The sequence below is a fragment of the Zonotrichia leucophrys genome, chromosome 4A, assembly GCF_028769735.1.
Source record: "Zonotrichia leucophrys gambelii isolate GWCS_2022_RI chromosome 4A, RI_Zleu_2.0, whole genome shotgun sequence".
Lineage (NCBI taxonomy): Eukaryota > Metazoa > Chordata > Aves > Passeriformes > Passerellidae > Zonotrichia > Zonotrichia leucophrys.
In genome coordinates, this window is record NC_088174.1 from 14,758,436 (window position 1) to 14,779,339 (window position 20,904).

At 45.4% G+C, this 20,904-nt stretch overlaps 1 protein-coding gene across 3 annotated transcripts; it reads left to right on the forward strand.

The window, feature by feature from the left end:
* The first annotated feature begins 1,973 nt into the window (after positions 1 to 1,973).
* On the forward strand, positions 1,974 to 20,049 carry TENT5D (terminal nucleotidyltransferase 5D). Of its 3 annotated transcripts, none has more exons than XM_064712690.1 (4): positions 1,974 to 2,046; positions 8,817 to 8,938; positions 10,043 to 10,157; positions 15,026 to 20,049. In XM_064712690.1, the coding sequence occupies exon 4, from the start codon at positions 15,041 to 15,043 to the stop codon at positions 16,214 to 16,216; it is 1,176 nt and encodes a 391-aa protein (XP_064568760.1). In that variant the 5' UTR covers positions 1,974 to 2,046; positions 8,817 to 8,938; positions 10,043 to 10,157; positions 15,026 to 15,040; the 3' UTR covers positions 16,217 to 20,049. The 3 variants fall into 3 exon arrangements, with proteins under 3 accessions (XP_064568760.1, XP_064568761.1, XP_064568759.1); XM_064712689.1 differs by having other exon boundaries at positions 1,990 to 2,172; XM_064712691.1 differs by lacking the exon at positions 10,043 to 10,157 and having other exon boundaries at positions 1,989 to 2,172.
* The last annotated feature ends 855 nt before the right edge of the window (positions 20,050 to 20,904 follow it).

Here is a 20,904-nt window from a genome sequence, read left to right on the forward strand (position 1 = left end):
GAACAGTTAAGTAAATTATCTCTCATTTTAGGTCTGTGTCTGAGCAAACTTAAACATTGTACAGCAGCAAAGGTATTCGGTGTCACAGTGCAACGGAAATTACCAAAAATGGCACAAATGCCATAAACTCATCCCATGCCAGGTTTTATCCCATCCATCCAGTGAAGTAATTATCAAAGATGATAAATTTTAGAGGCTCACATTGGAAAGCTTGAATTTTAAATTGAGTGTTTAGAGCCAGAACTGAGTCTGTGACATCATACCTTGTACAGAGAGGAGCATATGGAATGTTTACAGTGGGATCATCTGCAGGCAGAGCCACGCTGGAGGAGATCCTGGTTCCAGAGCCGAGGATCACACAGCAGCCAAGAATTTTTCTACTCCGGGAAGGGCTGAGCTGCAGGTGAGGCAGAATTTGGGGGACTGAGTGGCCAAATGCAGGTGCTGGTGCTCACATCACTGATTCCTCCTCAGTCATCTTAATCCTTCTAGTTGTGCTTCTGAAACGTAGGTTTCCTTAGATTTCCTTGGCAATTACATCCTGTGCATGTGTCTTGCCCAGAGAAGCTGTGGCTGCCCCATCCCTGGCAGTGTCCCAGGCCAGGATGGACAGGGCTTGGAACAACCTGGGATAGTGGAAGGTGTCCCTGCCCATGGATGCTCTTTAAGGTCCCTTCAAACCCAAACCTTCCAGGATTTTATGAAATAGTGAGGCCAAACCCACAGACTATTTGTGCAGGAAGGACCTCGAAACCAAACCAGTTTAGTTCTGACTTTTCTTGGGTTTCATGATCTGAGAACTGGATCACCAGGATAAAAATGTTTGCCACAAGTCAGTGGGACCTTCTTTCCATAGGCTGACAGGACCTCATATTGCACCAGGGAGGGTCGGGTTGGATATTAGGAAAAAATTCTTCACAGAAAGGGTTTTTAAAGCATTAGATTGAAATGGACTGCCCAGGGCAGAGGTGGAATCACAGTACCATGGAATATGCTGAGTTGGAAGGAACCCATCAAGATCATCAAGTCCAGCTCCTGGCCCTGCACAGGCATCCCAACAATCCAACCCTGTTCCTGAGAGCGTTGTCCAAGTGCTCCTGGACCTCAGTCCCCATCCCTGGAGGGACTTAGCAGCCATGCAGATGTGGCACTTGGGGACATGGGTTAGCACATACAAACTGCCTGGGTTTGGCAGCGCTAAGGTCCCTCGGTGGCCTTAGTGGGCATTTCCAACCAAAGCAATTCCCAGACTTTATGCTTGATTTCACGGTTCCATGTTTCTGTGCCCTCCACCAGCAGTGTGTGGCAGGGAAGGTGGACAAGGTGATGGTGGCCGATGTCATGTTGGGGCAGAGCGAGCACGACTGCGGTGCCGGCATACAGACCCTCCGAGCCTGCGGGTGTGCAGGGGGCACCGGGTGTGACAGTGCTACCGGGGGTACCGGGAATGACGAGGGTACCGGGTGTGCCAGCACTGCTGGGGGTACCGGCTGTGCCGGGGATGCCAGGGCTGCCGAGTGTGCCGGGGGTACCGGGTGTGAACGTGCTGCGGGGTGCCGGGTGTGACAGTGCTGCCGTGGGTACCGGGTGTGCCAGTGGTGCCGAGGTACCGGGTGTGCCAGTGCCGCCGGGGTACCGGGTGTGCCGGGGGTACCGGGTGTGACAGTGCTGCCGGGGTACCGGGTGTGCAGGGGGTACCGGGTGTACCGGGGGTACCGGGTGTGACCGTGCTGCCGGGGGTACCGGGTGTGCCGGGGGTACCGGGTGTGACAGTGCTGCCGGGGGTACCGGGTGTGCCAGTGCCGCCGGGGTACCGGGTGTGCCGGGGCTGCCGGGCGGCGGCGGGCGGGGCCCCCTCACGGCGTTGCCATGGCGGCCATGGCGCTGCGCTCCGCGGGGGCGGGCGGGGGCGGGCGCGGGGCGGGGCGGGGCGGCCCCTTCAGCACCAGCGCGGCCGCGGACAGCGGCGGCCCCGGCTGGAGCGGCGCGGGCACCGCGCGGGGAGCGTCCCGTACACCCGCACGGAGCGTCCCCTCCGCCCGCACGGTGAGTGTCCCCGCACGGCGGGTGAGTGTCCGCCCAGCCGCTCGCTGCGTGAGAGTCCCCGCAGCCGCTCGGTGACTGAGAGTCCCCCGCAGCCGCTCGGGAGCTGAGCGTCCCCGCAGCCGCTCGGTGAGTGGATGTCCCCCCGGGCCGCTCGCTCGGTGCACGGGTGTCCCCCGCATGGCGAGCGGGTGTCCCCAGAGCGCCCAGCCCGCAGGGCCGGCGGGTCGCGGGTGCCCGCGGGGTTGGGCCGGGCGGGGCCGTTGCGGGAGCGGTTGGGCTCGGTTAAAAAACTTGGAGAAACCCGGAGCGCTCGGCTCGGCTCGGGCCTTTCCCTTCTCTCTCCGTAAGGCGTTTTCCTTTAGAAACTTTAGGGGTGAACTTGTGAAAAGGGCGGCGCGGCGGTGCCGGAGGGGCTCTGTGTGTGTGTGGCTGCACGTGAGCTCCGTCTCACTACGGGCGTTCCTTCGCTTGAGCCCTAAAAGCTCCCTGGAGCTGGGCAAGCCCTGCCTCGGCACGCTCGTAGTAGCGGTAGTAGCAGCGTGGCATTCCTTACTCGCTGTTGGAAGCTCTGTCATCCCGCTTAGATGATGACAGCCCTGGTAGATGAGGCCTTTTCTGTGTATTCTGCAAGGACCATCCGTGTTTTGGGGGAGGTCACAGGCTGGAGGTGACAGTGACAGTGAAGTGACAGTGACAGCAAGCTGCGATTCTGTGCCCTGAACTATTCGGAAGTGCCTGCATGCAAAGCAAAACTGCTTTCCAGCAACTCGGGGCTGGAATTGTGTGTCTTCCCAGCCAGGAATCACTCTCGTGTGCTCCTTGCCTTCTCCCACAGGCATCTCTGATACATCTTTGAGCCGCTGCAAATCTGTAATAGCATTAATTGTTCTCTCGGAAAGAGGAGGCTGGGCTCTGCAGGCTCACACGTTGTGCTCCGTGTGCTGCCTTGAGAGTAACAGCCTGTTCGTGGCTCCCATGAAAAGCAGCCAGGTGGGAATGAATGGGGATGTGCCGAATTCTCCGCTAAAGGCCGAGGGATGAATAATAAATGACAGTGACTCCAGAGCAGGGACTCTCCCATGCTTCGTGCTCCTGACTTCTCGTTAGCTCTAGAGGCAGATGTGATGTGTCTGTCCCATTCAGAAATGTTAAAAACAATCCCTGTGCCCTTTCATCCTCCATGTGCTGTGCCTGCAGCATCCAGGAATTGGGAATATGGGCTTGATGTGTGGAGGGAGAATAGCTGTCTGCATTATCCCTTCTATTCCTTGTGTCTTACCCCTCTGGCATTCCCACAGCTCAGTTCAAAGGGAGCACCAATAATTCCTTTAATTTGCAGTGCTGCAGACCTTTGACCTCAGGGCAGTGCTGCTTGCACACCATCCCTGCCCAGTTGTGCATCCCAGGCATAACTTTACAGTAAATTTAGTTTTGTTGCCTCATTAGGCACCAGACACACAGGGCTGTGTGCTCTGGAATGATTCAGCTGTGACACAGATGCACAGTGACCCTTGTGAGCAAAAGCCTGACCCTAAATTCCTGCCCTGCAAGATCAGGGCTTGAGCTCCTGCTCAAGCTCAGGAGTAACTGCTGACACAATAGAGTCCCATAATTTATGAATCAACCGTAAATCAGGGAGGCAGATGTAGACCAAGTTTCTTGAAAGATCCCATTGAGACTGAGTTATTTTGGAGAGTCAATTAAGCAGCATTTAGGCGGGCAGTGGAAATTAATTCATTAATTAACAGTGCTTGAAGGAATTAAATTCTGCCCATGTTTCAAAACACTCCTAATCCAGAGTGGTTTCGTGGTTCTGGGCTCTGATGCGCAGACTGCAGGAGGGGTTTGGGCTGGGCCACCCATGCTTGGCCACAGCAGGGGGGGAATCTTGCTACCTTTTGCTCTGTTTTGCCTCTCTCATTGGTGTTGTGAAGCCCTTGGTGGGTCCTCCTGAGGTTGTTGACAATGTTTGTTGAGTTCTCAGTACCTTGATGGTCTATGCATGTGGGGATAGACATTTTTAATGGATTTTATATGTAGTTATGTCTCCCATGTCATATACATGTCTTCCATGTCATATATCTCTTATGTGTCTATGTTTAACCCAGTGGTTTTAATGGATGGAAGGCAATGAACAGTTAGAGGATTGGAGGCAAATTCCAAGCCAAATTTCACCATCAAGGATGGGTAACATGGAGTGAGGGATAGCTTCCATGGAGAGTGGAAGCCAACCCAGAGTTTACATTGCAGAACTCAGATGCTCAGCCATGAACAGACCAGGCCAAGTCTTCTCCCATTCACACCAGAGCAATTCCTCCTGAACTGAGTTATTATTCAGTCAATCCTTCATCAGGAGCTGTAGTGGTGAGATGGGAAGTAAAAATTTCAAACTGAAAGATGGCAGATTTCACTTCAGTATATGGAAGGAATTCTTCCCTGTGAGGGTGCTGAGGGCTTGGCACAGGTTCCCAGAGAAGCTGTGGCTGCTCCTGGATCCCTGGAAGTGCCCAAGGCCACGTTGGACAGGGCTTGGAGCAGCCTGGGATAGTGGAAGGTGTCCCTGCCCATGGCAGGACATGGAACTGGATGAGATTAAAGGTCCCTCCCAAGCCAAACCATTCAGTGATTCCATGAATTTATGCCATTTGGATTCAAACATTAAAAAAATACAAATATTTTGGGAATTGCAGGCTGGCTTTACCACCATGATCTTCACGCAAAAATAATTATTCAACGCATCAGCAGAGAATCCAGGATACCCCAGGGAATCAGCAGTGTTCCATTGCCTATGGCCATGCTGAGTTAGTGTGGTACAGCAGAGGAGAATCCAGCTGCAAAACTTGAGCATCATATTGAGCATGGTTCCTTCATGTTGCAGAATTGCTCACATTTCAGTTCTTTTCTAGAAAAAATTATTTTAGAAGCTCTAGAAACTTTTTTCAGTGTGTACCACCAAAAGGAGTTTTCCTCCATAAAATGCCACAAACGGGTACAGCAGATGTTGATTTATGTCCACATCAGCTGATTTTCTTCTCCATTACCCTTTCTGCTGGATCTTTGCTTATCCAGCAGGTCCTGTTGCCCTGACATCCGATGGCAGGTTGGATGTTTTTGCACATTTGGTGAAAGCTTGACTCAGTCTTTCTCCCCAACTTGGTGTCGTCAGGTGCATGATGGCCATTATGAATTATTGATAGTGATGGAAAAGTCACGAATGCACAGCTGTGCTGCAGGGCCTGGGCCTTTTTCTTGGGTTTAATCATCACTTTATCTCCTCTCTGCCTTTTAGTAATAATGTCAACAGAGATTTCGTGCTGCCTTCACCACAAAAGAGAAGCAGTTCCCTGCTCTGCTGCTGCAGCCAGAATCCTTTTTCCTGTCGTAGTTTGCCCAGAGTTCTGCAGATTTTTCAACTGCAAACTAGAAAACAGTTCACTTATCAAAAAACTATTTTCTGTGGAAATCTTGGCTGTTACTGATGCAAAATTAAACATAAACTCCTGTGCAGCAAATACTTTAAAGATAATGAATAATTCATTTCTTTTCCCCCAGTTTTACAGTGTAACTCATAAAATTGGGAAAATGGCATTAAAATGAAATCCCACTGCTGTGTTTTGTATTCAGAGAGTAACTTTTTAATATAAGTATGGAAATTAATTCATAAAAATATGAATTCTATATGAACATTGTAAACACAAATAGCAACATAATTAGATAATGGAAGACACAGTAATCTCTGAGTAGCCTGTGAGACACAGTCCTGTGGAGGTGCCAGCCCAGCCTGCTCCAGGATACAGAAGTTTTCCCAGTTGAATTTAAACTCCCCCCTTGCTGTAGCAATGGGGAAGAGCCTTTATTTGGAGGGATCCTAAACTGCTTCACAAATCAACCAGAGCCTGGGCCTGGAGCTCACGGCTCCTGCCATGAAATGAAAATGCTCCTGGAGTGGAACAGAATAATTGCTCAACAGAAACACTTTTGTAACCTGTGCAGAGCAGAGCAGGGGTGAGGCAGAGAGGCCTTCAGGGTGCATTTCCTTCATCCTTTGGGGTCCTCCCAAGGAAAACTCCAGATCCACTCTGGGTGAGCAATCAAAACCCACCCTCCCCACCCCAATGGCTCAGTACTGGTTTGGAGGGGAACCCCCACTCTGCATGGACTGGAGGAACTAAATTCTGCTTCCAGCAAGGGGTTTTGGGGTGTGATCAGTCAAAAAAGAGAAATCCATTTCGTGGATGTGGTTGTGTTGGTGCCCTCTCAGAACAGACAGAAATGTGATCCAGCAGGATCTTCTCATGGTTCAGTGACCATGGGGGTATTTGGTAGTTGACCTTTGGTGTAGATGAGGGGAAGATGGTTCTGGAGAGTTCCTGAGGAGAGCCTTGGCTTTGTAATGCCCTTTTTACCCTGAAAGCAGCCCAGCTTTAGGGCTGCAGAGGCACATGGCATCACTCATCCCTCTTCCTCTGGCATTTGAAGAGGAGAGATGATTATGAAGATGGTTAATAGATGGAAAGAGAAGGATTGTTTCAGTTTTTACCTTGCCTGCTTTTGCTGCAGTTTAGTCATAATAATGGGAGTTTTTGATACGTGAGCTTTGGATTGAGTCACTGGGATCTCGAGTGAGTAAATAGATTTTGGGATTAGTCTGAGGAGCTGAGCAGAGCAGTCAGGGGAAGCTGCAGCACACAGGGGGAGGAAGGAGTCTCTGGGACCCTTGGCTCTTGTTCCTGCCAGCTCAGGGGGAATCTCCTGGAAATGCCCTGGGAGAGCTCATGAGGTGCTGAGCAACCTCCACACCCACCAAAGATCTGAGGTCCACCTGGAAGGTTTGAGGGTGGATATTCCTCAGGGTGAGACCTGGGAGTGGGGACGCCCAAAGGAGTGACCAGCTGGGAAATTGTGGCACAGAGGGAAATCCAGGCACAGAGCCCCACATCATCTCCCAGACCCTGCTGCATCTCAGGATACTCCTGTGCTCCTTAGGCACCAGGGGAAAATTCTTGGGAATGGCTGTGTTGGTGCATGTTGCCATAATTCACATCCCCAGTTCAGGAACAGGGAAATGGTCTCTTTAAAACACAGGGTAATTGTTGACATCATCATTTTTATTTTTGTTTTTCCTTCAGCTGAAAAAAATCCTGGGAACCCTGAGTGTAGAGTAAGGAAATGATGCTTTTTCCTGTGGTGACTGAGCCAATAAAAGGCAGCTGTTGGGAATAATGTCCCAGTAGGCAAAGCAGCTCATCAATCTCAGCTGCTGCTTCTATGAACATACTATATAATAATGCCTCTTCTACCAAAAAAAAATAGCTATAAAGGTCTCTCTTCTTCTCCTAAATATCACCAGGGGAAGCCATAAATTCTGCTCCAGTGTTAATCTATTCTATCAGGGTGATATATCCATTAGTGGATATCATATATCCATTAAACCTTCCAGCCTTGCAGAGGAAGAAATAACAATATTTCAGCATTAAAAAGAAGTTTGTATTTTTTTTTTTTTTGCAAAGTGACTGATTTGTCTGACTTTTCCAGACTCCACATGCTGAGATCCTTTTATCTGAGCAGCCCAGAACTCTTCCCTTTGCCATCAAGGCCTGACTGGCTGCTCACTGCCAGGCTCAGAGCTGAGCTCAGCCCTTGCCAGACTTAACCCTTTATTGAGCTGCCAACGTGAGCCGTCAGTGCACGGATTTGGGAGCAGGTCAGGAACATGCATTCAGCTAATTAGTGGCCCATCAGGAGTTGGAAAGCAAATGAAAGCTGCAGACAGGCCCTGGCACAACAGACAGGTCCTCACAGGGTGAGCAAAGCAAGTGCTGTGCTTCTGGCAGCACTAAAATGGCATTTTCAGGGATAAAAATCTGCCTGCTGTAGCAGGGAGGAAAAATCCATTTTATTCCTAATAAAGGAATAACACAGTCCATACCTCCTTGGGCTGTAATTTCAGCTTTTCCAGCAGATTATGTAGATATTTACACTTAAATCATACTTTAAATATTATCTTTACTAAGAACCATATGTAATTTGAGCAAAAAAGCTGATTGTGGAACACAACTCAACAAGGAGTAAATTTCTGTGAATACCAACCCATGGAGTGGACAGGCCCTGCTTGGGATAGTCAGGGAACTTGAGTGGGTGTTGTGAGCTTGGCAGGATGGGGTGCTGGAAGGGGAGGTCTTGCCTGAGAATACTGACTGTCAGCACATGTTTGAAATGAGAAACAAATAAAAGGAAGTGCCTTTATGATAGCAGGTGAATATTTACAGAAATACTTCATTCCAGCACGTGGCATGGACATGGAAATTTCAGCAACAGGACCCTGGGCTTACTCTAAATGAACCAACAACCGGAGCTTCCTGTCAGCTGCACACTCTGATAGAAAGAATCTAAAGCCACTACACAATTCATAATACTTCATTCTGCTCTGAATTATTATTCATTCTAAATTTTATATGACTCTACTACAGCCCTGCTAATTTGCATGTCTATTAATAATATTAAATTCCCACTCAAACCCTGTAGGGAAAATGGCAGGTTTGTTAATATCCTTGCAGAGGATTAAGCATGACCTGAAACCCAGAGTCTTTATAAAGCCTTTGGTGTTTTTCCCACTACCTTTCCCTTACCATTCCCCACTTCAAAGTCTGTTGTTACCGCTGCAGGACTGCCAGGCTGTAATGCATCATTTATTATGTCCAGCAGGTGACCGGTGGTTAACATTGATCTCCAAATGAATGTGATTGTTTGTTGGGTTTTATTTCCTGCAGCTCTCCCGGGGAGCTTTGTGTTTCTGTCAGCGACAAGATGACAATTCATATTTCTACCAAATGATTCAGTGACTCATCCTATTAACTCTGCTGGAATACACGCTCCCAGTCGTCCTGCCACGGTGAGTCCATGGGATTTTGCATTCTTGCTGGGAATATTATTCAGGATTCAGTCCGTAAATATGTTTTTGGTAGTACAAATAAGCTTTTCCTAAAGCAGGAACTTCCCAGGGATGACCACGGCCCCAAACAGACTAAATATTGCAAATAGCAGCTATTTTTTTAAAAGTTATTGAAGTATTTTAGAGCAATTGAGATATTGACCTCATGTTTTTGAAAGGGCTTGGTTGGCTTGGACTGGAGGCCCTGTGAGAAGGAGCCTCATGTGTTGTGGGAGCTGATATCAAGTCACGATAAATAGGCCCTTGAAAATGTTGCCCTGTGAGGGGATCCCCATCTGGCTGAGAATGAGTGTACCATGAGTCATGATGGAAAAATGGGACATCCAAAAAACCCCAAATATCCAGCATGACGGAATATGGATTATGATTTCATACTGGGTGCCCAAGTTGAACTCCTCAGTTTGTGCCTTCTGAGAACTCCCAGCTCATCGAGCCAATATCCTGTAATATTCCAGTACAAAGGGAATCCCAGGTTGGTTTGGGTTGGGAGGGACCTTTAATCCCATCTTGTTCCATGGGCAGGGAAACATCCTAGTCTGGGATGCTCTAAGCCCTGTCCAGCCTTGCCTTGGACACTTCCAGGGATCCAGGGGCAGCCACAGCTTCTCTGGGCACCTGTGCCAGTGCCTCCCCACCCTTAAAGGAAAGAATTTCTTCCCCATATCCCATCTAACCCTTCCCTCTTTCCCTTAAAGCCATTATCCGTGTTCCTTTTGTTGGGTGGGAAAAGCAGGACGCATTTTTGTGGATAAGTCTCATCCTGTGTTTACTTTTTGTGCCCTTGAAGGCGCCATTGTGTGGCACAGCCCAAGCCCACAGCTTTGCATTTTGCCCACCTTGCAGCCTTATCTGCCAGGGGAGAGCTGAGCTATCATTTGTTCTCCCAGGGAAACTCAGTGGGAACTGGACTGAAAACTGATGGCAATTCATGCGTTATCTCTTGATAACAGGATAAATAAACACTGCCTTCACTGCATTAACAGTAATGGAAGGGAAAACTTATGGAAAGCACTGTCAAACCAGTTTAAATATGTCCCCATTTAGGTTTCCCAGATGTTTTACTGCTTCTCCTTGTCTCATCTGGGTTTAAATTACGACTGGAAGTCTCTTCACATTTGACATTCCTGCCTTTGGAACTTATGCCAGCTGCAGTTCTAAAGTAAGTGAGCAAAATACTTCCAAATGTCCAGCTTAATAGAGAAATGGATCTTTGAATTAAAATAAAGCTTTAGCAAGAGATCATGGGCATTTATAGTGATGTGTGTAATGTGTAAACAGGAAAACCAGTGCAGAGGTGAGAGGAGTGGCAGAATTTCTGTGGGTGTTTCTGGAGTGATCCCCAAAACAAGGCCACCACAGCAGCTCCAAAGATATTTTGCTACATCTCTTTTTTAGCCTCTTCTCCCAGAGAACAGGGACAGGATGAGGGAAAGCAGCCTCAAGCTGTGCCAGGGGAGGTGCAGGTTGGACAGCAGGAATTCCTTCATGGAGAGGGTGGTCAGGCCTTGGGAGGAGCTGCCTGGGGACGTTTGGAGTCCCCATCCCTGGAGGTGTCCAAGGAACACCTGGAGGTGGCACTCAGAGCTCTGGGCTGGGGACAAGGTGGGGATCAGGCACTGGTTGGACTCAATGTTCTTGGAGGGCTTTTCCAACCTCCCTCACTCTGGAGTTCTGTGATTTGTGAGAGGTCCCTGCACAGCTGATTTCAAGTGCAAAGTAAAAAGAATTGGAGCGTTTAAATATGCTTCAATTCCCAACCTTTATTGTAAACAGAAAAACATGGGAGCAGATAGAAGCAAAGGGAAGAGGATGGAGCTGCCACAGCTGCACAAAACCTATTTCAGCTGTATCCTGCCTCAAAATGCCAGCACATGGCAAACCCTTTGAAAACACACTGAATCAACATTATGGAATATATAAAAAGAGAATCTAAACAGTTTATCAGTAAAATATGAGCTAAATTTGATGAGACTGTTCTCTAGACTGCAAGAATCTGTTTCTATGAAAGTTGTGGGGAACATGAAAGCTGTCATTAGCATGGCAGATTTGCTTCATTCAGATGTAAAGCCAGATCTGCTTGGATTTTTTTGATGAAGCTCATGCACAGTGGAGAGCTAAGAGGTGGTTAATGAAACATTTTAGCATCATTGTCAGCCCAAACTCAGAGTTGCTTGCTCCAAAAAGAAAATTAGAGCCTCTAATTTCAATAGGAAAATAAACGATAAAATCTAACAACATTATATTTCAGTATCCAAACATTTTTCCACATTGTGACTGCTTTATCAGGTGAAGGTGACCACTCAAGGACAAGTTGGAAGTTGAGTCAGAGAAATATTTTTTTAACCTTATAATAAGAATGATATATCACAAGACTTGACTGGGTCTGATCCATCTTATTCTGTACTTCTCTAGCCAGTGTATGTAAAAGAAAACACCTTGAAAACTGCTTTTCTTCATCCTTTTTCCTGGCAGAGATCTTAAATCAGATGGGATTCAGGGTCCATTGCAGTTTATGTGGTAACATTTTAAAATCCACAAGCAAAAAAACTTAGAAAAATCACTAGGAGAGAATCTCAGTAAATTAAAATATTGATGAAGTGTGGAAAAAACACCCTCTTTTGCATTTCATTGCCATGGTGGTGATGTTTGTGCAGCTCCCATCGGCCCACGTGCAGACTTGAGGACAAGAAAACCCTGAATGTGGAACTCCTGAGATGCTTTGAGTTATTTGTGTGGAAGGAGTTTCACAAGGGGAATTCTTTGGCAGAGTTCAGCAGGGGAGCTGGGACTGGGGGTGCCAGTGAGGGATCTGCATCCAGGGATGACAGAATCCCAGCATGGCTTGGTTGGAAGGGATCTGCTTCCAGTTCCACTTCCATTGTCCCGGGCTGCTCCAAGCCCTGTCCAGCCTGGCCTTGGACATTTCCAGGGATCCAGGGGCAGCCACAGCTGCTCTGGGATCTGTGCCAGCCCTCAGCACCCTCTCAGGGAGGAATTTCTCTCTAATTTCATCTAAACCTCCCTTCTTTTACTTTAAAACCATTCTGCTGTCCTATCACTCTCTTCCCATGTGAATTGATCATCCTCCATTGCAAACAGCAGCAGTTTCCAAGGAATAAAGTGATTTTCCAGCCTTTTTTCTAATTAAGCAGCTCAGTACTCATTTGTGCTTGGCTTCATCCAGGTGCTGTGGTCACATGCAGGGAGTTTCCTTCCCTTCATCCCAGGATCTCTGGTTTTACACAACACTTTGACTAATTAGAACCTCAGTGTTGCTGCTGATGCATTGTAACAGAGGATAATTACATTAGTAATAACTCCTGGCATTAACCTGAGCACCTCAGTAAGTAAATTTGCCCCTGCTTTGAGAAATCAGGTTCCTAATGACTATTAAAGTGCCTGGAAATTGTTCTTTTTGCCAGAAAAGATTGAAGAAAATAACAAAATAAAATCCTTCTAGTAGAGTGAAAGGTTAAAGTATTGACTTGCAAACTGGTAGAAAACTAGTAAATCATAAAAAATACTACTACTAATAATAATGTTTATTTAGGCTTACCTGCAAATTAATTATATTTTTGAAAACTGAATTCCTGGGGTTTTTTCCTAGTACATTTTTTCTCACTTGTCAGAGTTGAAGGTGTTATTTCAGCACAGAATTCTCTAATATTTATCATAAAACATTTATGGTGCGACTGAGCTCCCAAAGCCTCCTCAGATTCTCCAGGAATCACTTCAGAGAAATGACATTTTGAGGGATGCCTCTCCAACACAAAAGAGAGATTTACTGACATTACCTTCTCCTTTCAGTTTCAAACCTCAGTATATTGCAATAACATCTGAAATACCTAAAAACATGTAGCAATAAAGGAAGGATTTCTAAGCTTATTTAGAGATATGCCCATCTTCTGACTTTCCAAGTGTTTGAAGAGCATCCCTCTGCTAAAGGGGGGTTGAATTTCAACACTCCCTTCTCAGCTCCTTTTTTTTTACGTCACAGCATCAGCCTCAGAAAGGTCAAAGTTTTGCAATATCAAACAAATGCCATAATAAAAACTACTGCTTAGACAACAATTCTGACAATTTTAAGTTTGCTAGGGGATCATTTGGGCTGGTCCACCACAATCTGGCATATATAAAATACTGGACTTGATGATCTTGGAAGTCTTTTCCAACCTTAATTCTCTGATTGTGTGAATGACTCAGGTGACAACATGGCAGCAAAAACATTTGATCAAAACCTTCTTCCAACCTGCCTCCACCCAAGGTTGTCCCACTTCCAGAATTAGCAGTAGCTCTCTGTAAAAGCTGGTTTTTCGGATAGACTTGTATTGAGTTGTCATAAACGCTCTGAAGGATGCATAGCTAGTTTTAAAGGAATAACCATGGAATTCTAATGAATATTTAATGGTGAAATCATTAGCATGTAAAATTGGCAGTACTGCGAAGGGCAGTTTCTCTCCTTTTCAGTTCAAATGTTGTGTCCTCTAAACGCCTGCAGGAAAAATGTGGATATTTCTGAATACACCTGAAAACATACCTGATATGGGTATGGAATTATACACTATATACATGATGCCAGGAGCTACGTGGTTGTGCCAGACTTGTGGGACTGATTCCAAGACCTTCACGCTGTCAGTTAAATTCTCAACTTCAGTCCTGCTTTAGCCAACTTTTAAAACATTCCTTCAGCTTTAAACATCTGGTTAGTCCCATTCTTTGTCATGAGGCCAGGAAGGTGCTTGGAATTACATATGCTCCTGATCAGCTTAATGGGAGCTGAAATTCCAGCAAAAGTATGTGAAATAGAGCTCTGCCATATTCCCAAGCCATTTGGCAGCTCACAAGTTACTTGAAATTACTAAAATATTCCAGAATGTGGAATCTGAAGGCGAGGGAAGGGGAATGTATGACAACGTACATATGGAGTCACCACTGGTTAAGAAACAACAGTGGGGACTTTTCTGTAGTGTTGTTACTTAGTAGGATTTTACTTTATTTTTATCCTTGAGCTTTGGCTGAAAGAATATGTTTGAGCCATCTGGCTGCAGAAACACTCGGGGGTGTTTCAGAAGCAGGTTCTGGGTGCTGGCAGATTCCCAAAGGCACTTCCTGCACCCAGCTGGTTCCTCACTGAGACCCTTCAGATGCCACCTGGCCACCACCTGAGTGTCTCATCTCATTGTTAACGTGATACTATGAATTCAGGATATCATTTTAAACTGAGAAATTCCCAAAGCTGAGCTTTATGCCCTGTATTCTATAGGTGCTTCTTTCTTGAGGTCCTGTTTCCACAAGACTGGAAGGGATTTTCTCACCAGATCTGCAAACCAGGACCTTGCAGCATTGATACATTAATGTAAAACATGGCTGATGGCTTAGAAGGGAAATATTTTCCACAGAAACATCATGGAAACAACTTGACAATTATCAGATATCCAGTCCTTAAACCACAAGTGATATTAAAGGATGAGTGTGTTTAGATGATCCATAGAGACCAAAGTTCATCCAAGGCATATGGCTGGATAAACAGGGAGCAGGTTGCAACATTCTTGGTTTTCACGAAAAAACTTCCTGGTCTTTTAGTACTTTTAAGTATTCAAGTCACTGAAGATCAAGGGAGATGTCTAGGCAGGACAGAAAGAACAAATTTGCTCACTTTGCTCATTTTATCTCTTCATGGCAAAATTTATTTGGAGTTCCATTAGAACCACCAAGTACTTCGTGTTATTAACCTTTGAGTAGTTTTAAATTGGGTCTATATGGTTTGCCGCATTTACTTTGAGTCATGGGTTATACAATAACGTGATGGCTTCTCAGCAGGATTAAAACCTGAGTACATTAAAATTCAATTAAAAGCCTGTGACAAGTGCAGTGGTTGACTCAGACCATTAACTGGGGTTGTGTCTCTAAAATGAACAGCTCTGTCACTACACTGAGGGAGGAAGTTTGGTATAACCAAGTGAAATGTCCTCTCTGGTATTCCAGAAAGTTCTAACATTTGTCTCTAATTCCTCTTTTTCTGTTTAGCCAACCAATACCACAATGACTGAGGACTTGGACCACAGATTCAGTTACCTCACCTGGGATCAGATTAAAATCCTGGATCAGGTTTTGACTGAGGCTATACCTATTCATGGGAGAGGAAATTTTCCAACCCTGGAGGTAAAGCCTAAGGATATAATCCATATGGTAAAGGAGCAGCTCATTGAGAAGCAGATCCATGTCAGGGACATCCGCCTGAACGGTTCCACTGCCAGTCACATCCTGGTGAAGCACAATGGCACCAGTTACAAGGACCTGGACATCATTTTTGGAGTGGAACTTCCCAGTGAGCTCGAGTTCCAGGTGGTAAAGGAAGCAGTTCTCAATTGCCTATTGGACTTCTTGCCAAAATGCGTTAACAAGCAAAAAATCACGGCTCAGACCATGAAAGATGCCTACGTTCAGAAGATGGTCAAAGTCTCCACCGACCACGACCGCTGGAGCCTCATCTCCCTGTCCAACAACAGCGGCAAGAACGTGGAGCTGAAGTTCGTCAGCTCGCTGCGGCGGCAGTTCGAGTTCAGCGTGGACTCCTTCCAGATCATCCTGGATTCCATCCTGGCCGTCTACAGAGCCTCAGACCGGCCCCTGACACAGGACTGCCACCCCGCCGTCATCGCCGAGAGCATGTACGGGGACTTCAACCAGGCCATGGACCACCTGAAATACAAACTGATCTCCACCCGCAACCCGGAGGAGATCCGGGGAGGCGGCCTCCTCAAGTACAGCAACCTCCTGGTGCGTGACTTTAAGCCGGCGGATGAGGCTGAAATTAAATCTCTGGAACGTTACATGTGCTCCAGGTTCTTCATTGATTTTCCCGACGTTGCCGAGCAGCAAAGGAAAATCGAGTCCTACCTGCGCAACCACTTCATCGGGGAGGAGAAGAGCAAGTACGACTACTTGATGACCCTGCGTGGGGTGGTGAACAAGAGCACAGTCTGCCTGATGGGGCACGAGCGAAGGCAAACCCTCAACATGATCACAATCCTGGCTCTGAAAGTGCTCGGAGAACAGAACATCATCCCCAACGCGGCCAACGTCACGTGCTACTATCAGCCTGCTCCCTATATCAGTGACAGAAACTTCAGCAGCTACTACATTGCCCATGGACAGCCCCCTGTGTTCTACCAGCCGTACCCTTTCCACATACAGCTACAGAGCGGGATGGTGTAGGAGCACTCCAACCTGAAGCACTCACCACTCCTCCCTTTCCAGTTCTCTCCTTAATAAAGGCCTCATTAAAGCGAGTTTTATCAGCACTTTTGAGTTAAGGACATATTTTTGTGCAAGTTGCCAAAGTTGTTTGGTTGGTCAATGTCTAACTCACCATTAAGCAGGTGAAATAAGTGAAGCGTCTGTCATTCGTGAAGTGTTTATACCTTGATGTGTGTTTGGGCTGTATTTTTTTGCAATGAAAAGAGAAGGATATAAATTATTCTAATTTTGTAAAAATGAAATGCACTAAGTTCTGGGTTCTAAAAAGAAAAATTCTTAAGAAAAATATAAATGGTGTCAATGAAAACTGAATCCAATGAAATACCTCTCTGTAGAAATGCCTGATGTTAGAAGGGACAGTGCTCTGGGTATGTCAAAGTCAATCATCCCTTGGTTTTATCCATGCAGTTCCAGCAGCTTTTATTTGCAGCACCTTTGAAAACACACCTTGCTTGGTCATCTCTTGGTGGCTGATCATTCCTCAGGTCAGTCAGAGACTCGGGGTCTCAAGAGCAGACTCAGCATTTTGTGTATCTGAAATTTTCACTGATCCCAGGGAAAGATTTGGCTGCTCAAGTCAGGCAGCATCAGAGCCCAGGATCTGCCTCACAGATAACAAAAGCTGTAAGAGGTACAACTATTCTGATTAAATTGGTTTTGAAAACCAAGGCAAGAGGATGAGAAAGGAGGTGAAAATTGAGCAGAATGGGCTCACTTTCTATCACTAATTTGTTATTGATCACAGCTGCTTTAATGCACAACAAACAGAGTCAGGAAAAAACTCCAAAAGCCCAGGACTGGCGCTATTTTTAGGTGAATTCAAAAAAATCCTTGGCAGTGGCATTTGAAAAACTATTTTATACTGGTAAAGTCCTGTCTGTGTTCAGATACCTGCACACATCCACCGGTAGCAAACGAGGATTTACAATCAGGAAGCAAAACATGAATTATACATTTTTGTGTGTGTGAGTGTTTACCAAAGATAAGTTTTAAACATGTCACATAAGTGCCTCCCTGTGCCAGTTGCTCCATGAAATGCTGGAAATGGTGCCAGAGAGTTCCTAAATTATGGAAAGGGAAACATGGAAAGGGAAACAGGCCCTGGGGTTGCAGACTGGTTGTAGCAGTGACGGGCAGAGGGTTTGCTCCAGGATGAGCAGGTTTGGGACAGATGGATCTAAAAACCAAACCAAACTTGGGAAAAGGAATATGGAACAAGAAGGACTAGTGGGAAAAGGAGGTTTGGAAGGGGTGTAGGTGTAAAATGGGAACAGCCAACTGGAAATGCAAGCTGTAGAGTTTCTTACATTGACTTTGTGTGTCGCTCTGTTGTCCCTGTCACTGTTCGTCCTCATCTCCTCCTGCTCCAGAGCAGTGGCTGCATTGCATCCATTTCCAACAGGTGTCAGGCCTTGGGAATTTCTTCTACTTGGGCACAGGAGTTTGATTTATTTTACCGAGAAATGTGGTCTATAAATGTGCTGTTTTGAATCAAACATTTCTAAATTTTCTAAGGTCTGTGAAATCCGATTGCCAGTGAAATGTAGCTTCCCTTTCCCCCATTATATTCCTGTACATTTGAACAAAGAATTGTTCAAAGACCATAATCACTAAAGTCAACTTTTTTCTGTAAAATACAGTGCAAAAAATTGGTATTTCTACAAAATAAGGTTTTGCTGATGAATCTGATTAATTTTGTGATGTCTTTCATGAATAGAGTACTGTTACTTTTGCTGATTTTTCAGGTATGTATAATTTGGTGTCTGAAAGCACACTTTATTCCGCTTCCACTAAGATATTTCTGTTGGTAAAACTATAATTAATAAAACCATCAATTCTAATTGCTCTGTAATCAGCTATGGTAGCGCCATGTTTGCATGAAAGCACTTCTAGGGAATTCCCCCTGTCAGGAGCAAAATGGAGTGAGACATGGTGGATTCCTTTAATTTCTGTTTTAATTGAGCTGTCAGGATGACAAAGGGAACCTTTCCATTTCGTTTGGTGTTTGCCATGTTAAATAGCACTGTGAAATTCTGTAAGAGCCTTACATGGGTCACATCCCTGCTACTGCTTGGGATCTGCAGGGACGAGGAGCTGAGAGCTGGGCTGGGGAATCTGTGGGAATCAGGCATCCAAATGCCTTAAATTTCAGGGGGAAGGGGGCTCCTGATCTCTTTAGATTTGTTGGAAAGTCTCAGTCCATCTGCACTGACCTGTGACCTTAATGTAGTGTTGCCACATTGATTTATTACTGCTCCACTCCTGGTGTCCGTGGTTGCTGGGTGGAAAAATGGGTTGATCTTCCCAAGAACCAGGGAACAGGTCAGGCAGGAAGGAGCATTTTCAGCGTGTCTTGCATGGCCAGTGATCCAAAACCCAGAAAAATTCTTCACTAAGGTGTTCTCTAACCAACAAGTAGAAACATGCCTTGAGTAAAGCACTAGAATACTTTGAAAATCAGATATTGTGGAAGTATCAGGAGTGGTGAACTCGCTGTGGATTTGTATAAACCAGCCTGTGCACTTGTACAGAACTTTATTTAAGTATATATTGAATTCTGTCACCTCTCTGTTGATCCAGGTTAGGTAGGGAAGGGCTCAGCCAAAGTCCCTGGAGCTGGAGGGAAGAACCCCCCTGGCTGAAATGGGCTTTGTACCCCAGGAAAGAGGAAAAACTTAGGGGAGCACCTGCAGGCAAAGGTACAAAGACATCAATATGCAAAAATCTCTCAGGTATAAATAAACCCTTTAAATTTATGGAAAAAAGGTCTTATATTTCTTACCTAGAGGTAGTTCAGTTCTGAAGGTTGAGGTTGTGATTTTGTATATGTAAGCATATATATATTTATATATATATATATGTAATTTATTTAGCCTTACATATATAAAATCTCGTGTATCTACACCTACAGGGGCAATTAACAAAACCTGATGGTTTTAATTATTTCCTTCCAGATGTTCTATTGATACCTGGCAGCAGTAATTAACCTGGAGGGGGTTTTTTTGTTTGAGGTCATAATGACTCTGTAAAGTAATATTAAAAAGGGGATGATGTATTGACTGCTGATTGCAAAACGCTGATATCAGTGTGTAGGATGGAATATTGGAACCTCTTCTCCAGTTGTTACTGATTTTATCATGTGCAGATCTAAATCTACAAAGAATTGAGAGTTTTCTCAGTGCCAGTCTCCTGAGCTTCATGTTTGCATTATAATTATATCTCGTTGTTACAATCTGTTCAATGATTATAATGCCTAGAAATTGTAATGCTGATTTTATTTAATCACAAAACTTCTTAGGGTTTACAGCTTAAAGTAATCTAATGTTGTCAGGACCTAAGTGTTACAGTTTCAAGTGCTTTCCTTAAAAAAAAAAAATGTCCTTTGAATTTTGTGTTTTGTTGTAAAAGGTCTATTTGAAGCAAATACTTTATGGTAGTTTCTTTAAATGTATTTTGTGAGCTTTATACTCGACACGTTACAGAGGTTTTTGCAATGGATGAAAGAAATGCAAATTGTGCTCAGTGGAGGTGTTGCCTCTCCATGTGTTACCTGGAGCCTGAGGATCTGTGAGGGGATTTGGGTGGTGTTAGAGGAGTTACAGTGATAAATTGGAAATAAATTTGGAGTTATTCAGGTGTGGATTCAAGATGAGCTGCAGAAATACCTGGAGAAAGGAGGGCAGCGAGTTCAGTTTTGGTTTGATTCTTTTTCTATTAAATAATCACATGGAAGGGCATTCAGGACAAAGCTGTTGCAGATGAAATATTCCTCTTAATGTGCCATCTGAAGCTGTGGAAAAAAAATATTGTAATGCTACAAACGTGTAAGAATCCCACCAATTTGTAGGTCATTAGTCCACGGTGTTGACTGGTGCCTTTGGGTATTTGGGGGGTGATCATTAAAAGAACATTTTATTTAACCTGTGGTTTCCTGTAATCCCTTCATTGCTCCAGCTGGAGGTTTCTCCAGGAAGCCAACCTGGAGTGTGGTAACTGCAAGAGAGGTGAAAATTTGGTTACAGCTCCTCAGGTGGATACAGCACAGGCTCAGATTCAGCCTGGCAGACTCACAGGGAAGGTTCTAGAAGGGTTCCCATGGATCTCCCATCCCTTGGAATGGCTCTGTGCTCCTCAGCACCAGGCTTGTGTCAAATACTCACATTTGAAGTGCCTACATCTCTATATAATAAAAACCTCACTGTCTGCTGGGTCAGTAAAATTAATAGTTCAATGACAAGGGATTGGAGTTACACATGCACATCCCCACAGATCTGATCCCATATTTATCCAGGATTTCTGGTGATGTTGCACCAAGGTGGGAGAAACTCCCACAAACCTGTGGGTTCTAGCTGAGCAACATAACCACACTCATCACAGTTACATCATCACAGCTCTGGTTGTTTACTTGGATTTTGTGGGTTTTGGGGAGTGGGTTTGGGATTTTTTAGGGCTTTTTTGTTGCTGTTGTTTGTTTCATGGACTGGGTTTTGCCCTACTGCTCGTTAATTCAGAGTTTTTAAAGAGGACAGGACAATACTGCTCTTTCTCTGGGGGAGGTGTCATAGCTGTTAATTCCCATGGACTCTCAGAGTCTTACAGAGGGGGAGCAGGAACATTCCAGAGGTTTTGAACCCATGTGAGAGCTT

Bases quoted from the DNA above. Each gene is read 5' to 3' on its own strand.
- TENT5D (XM_064712690.1), top strand. From the start codon at position 15,041: ATGACTGAGGACTTGGACCACAGATTCAGTTACCTCACCTGGGATCAG.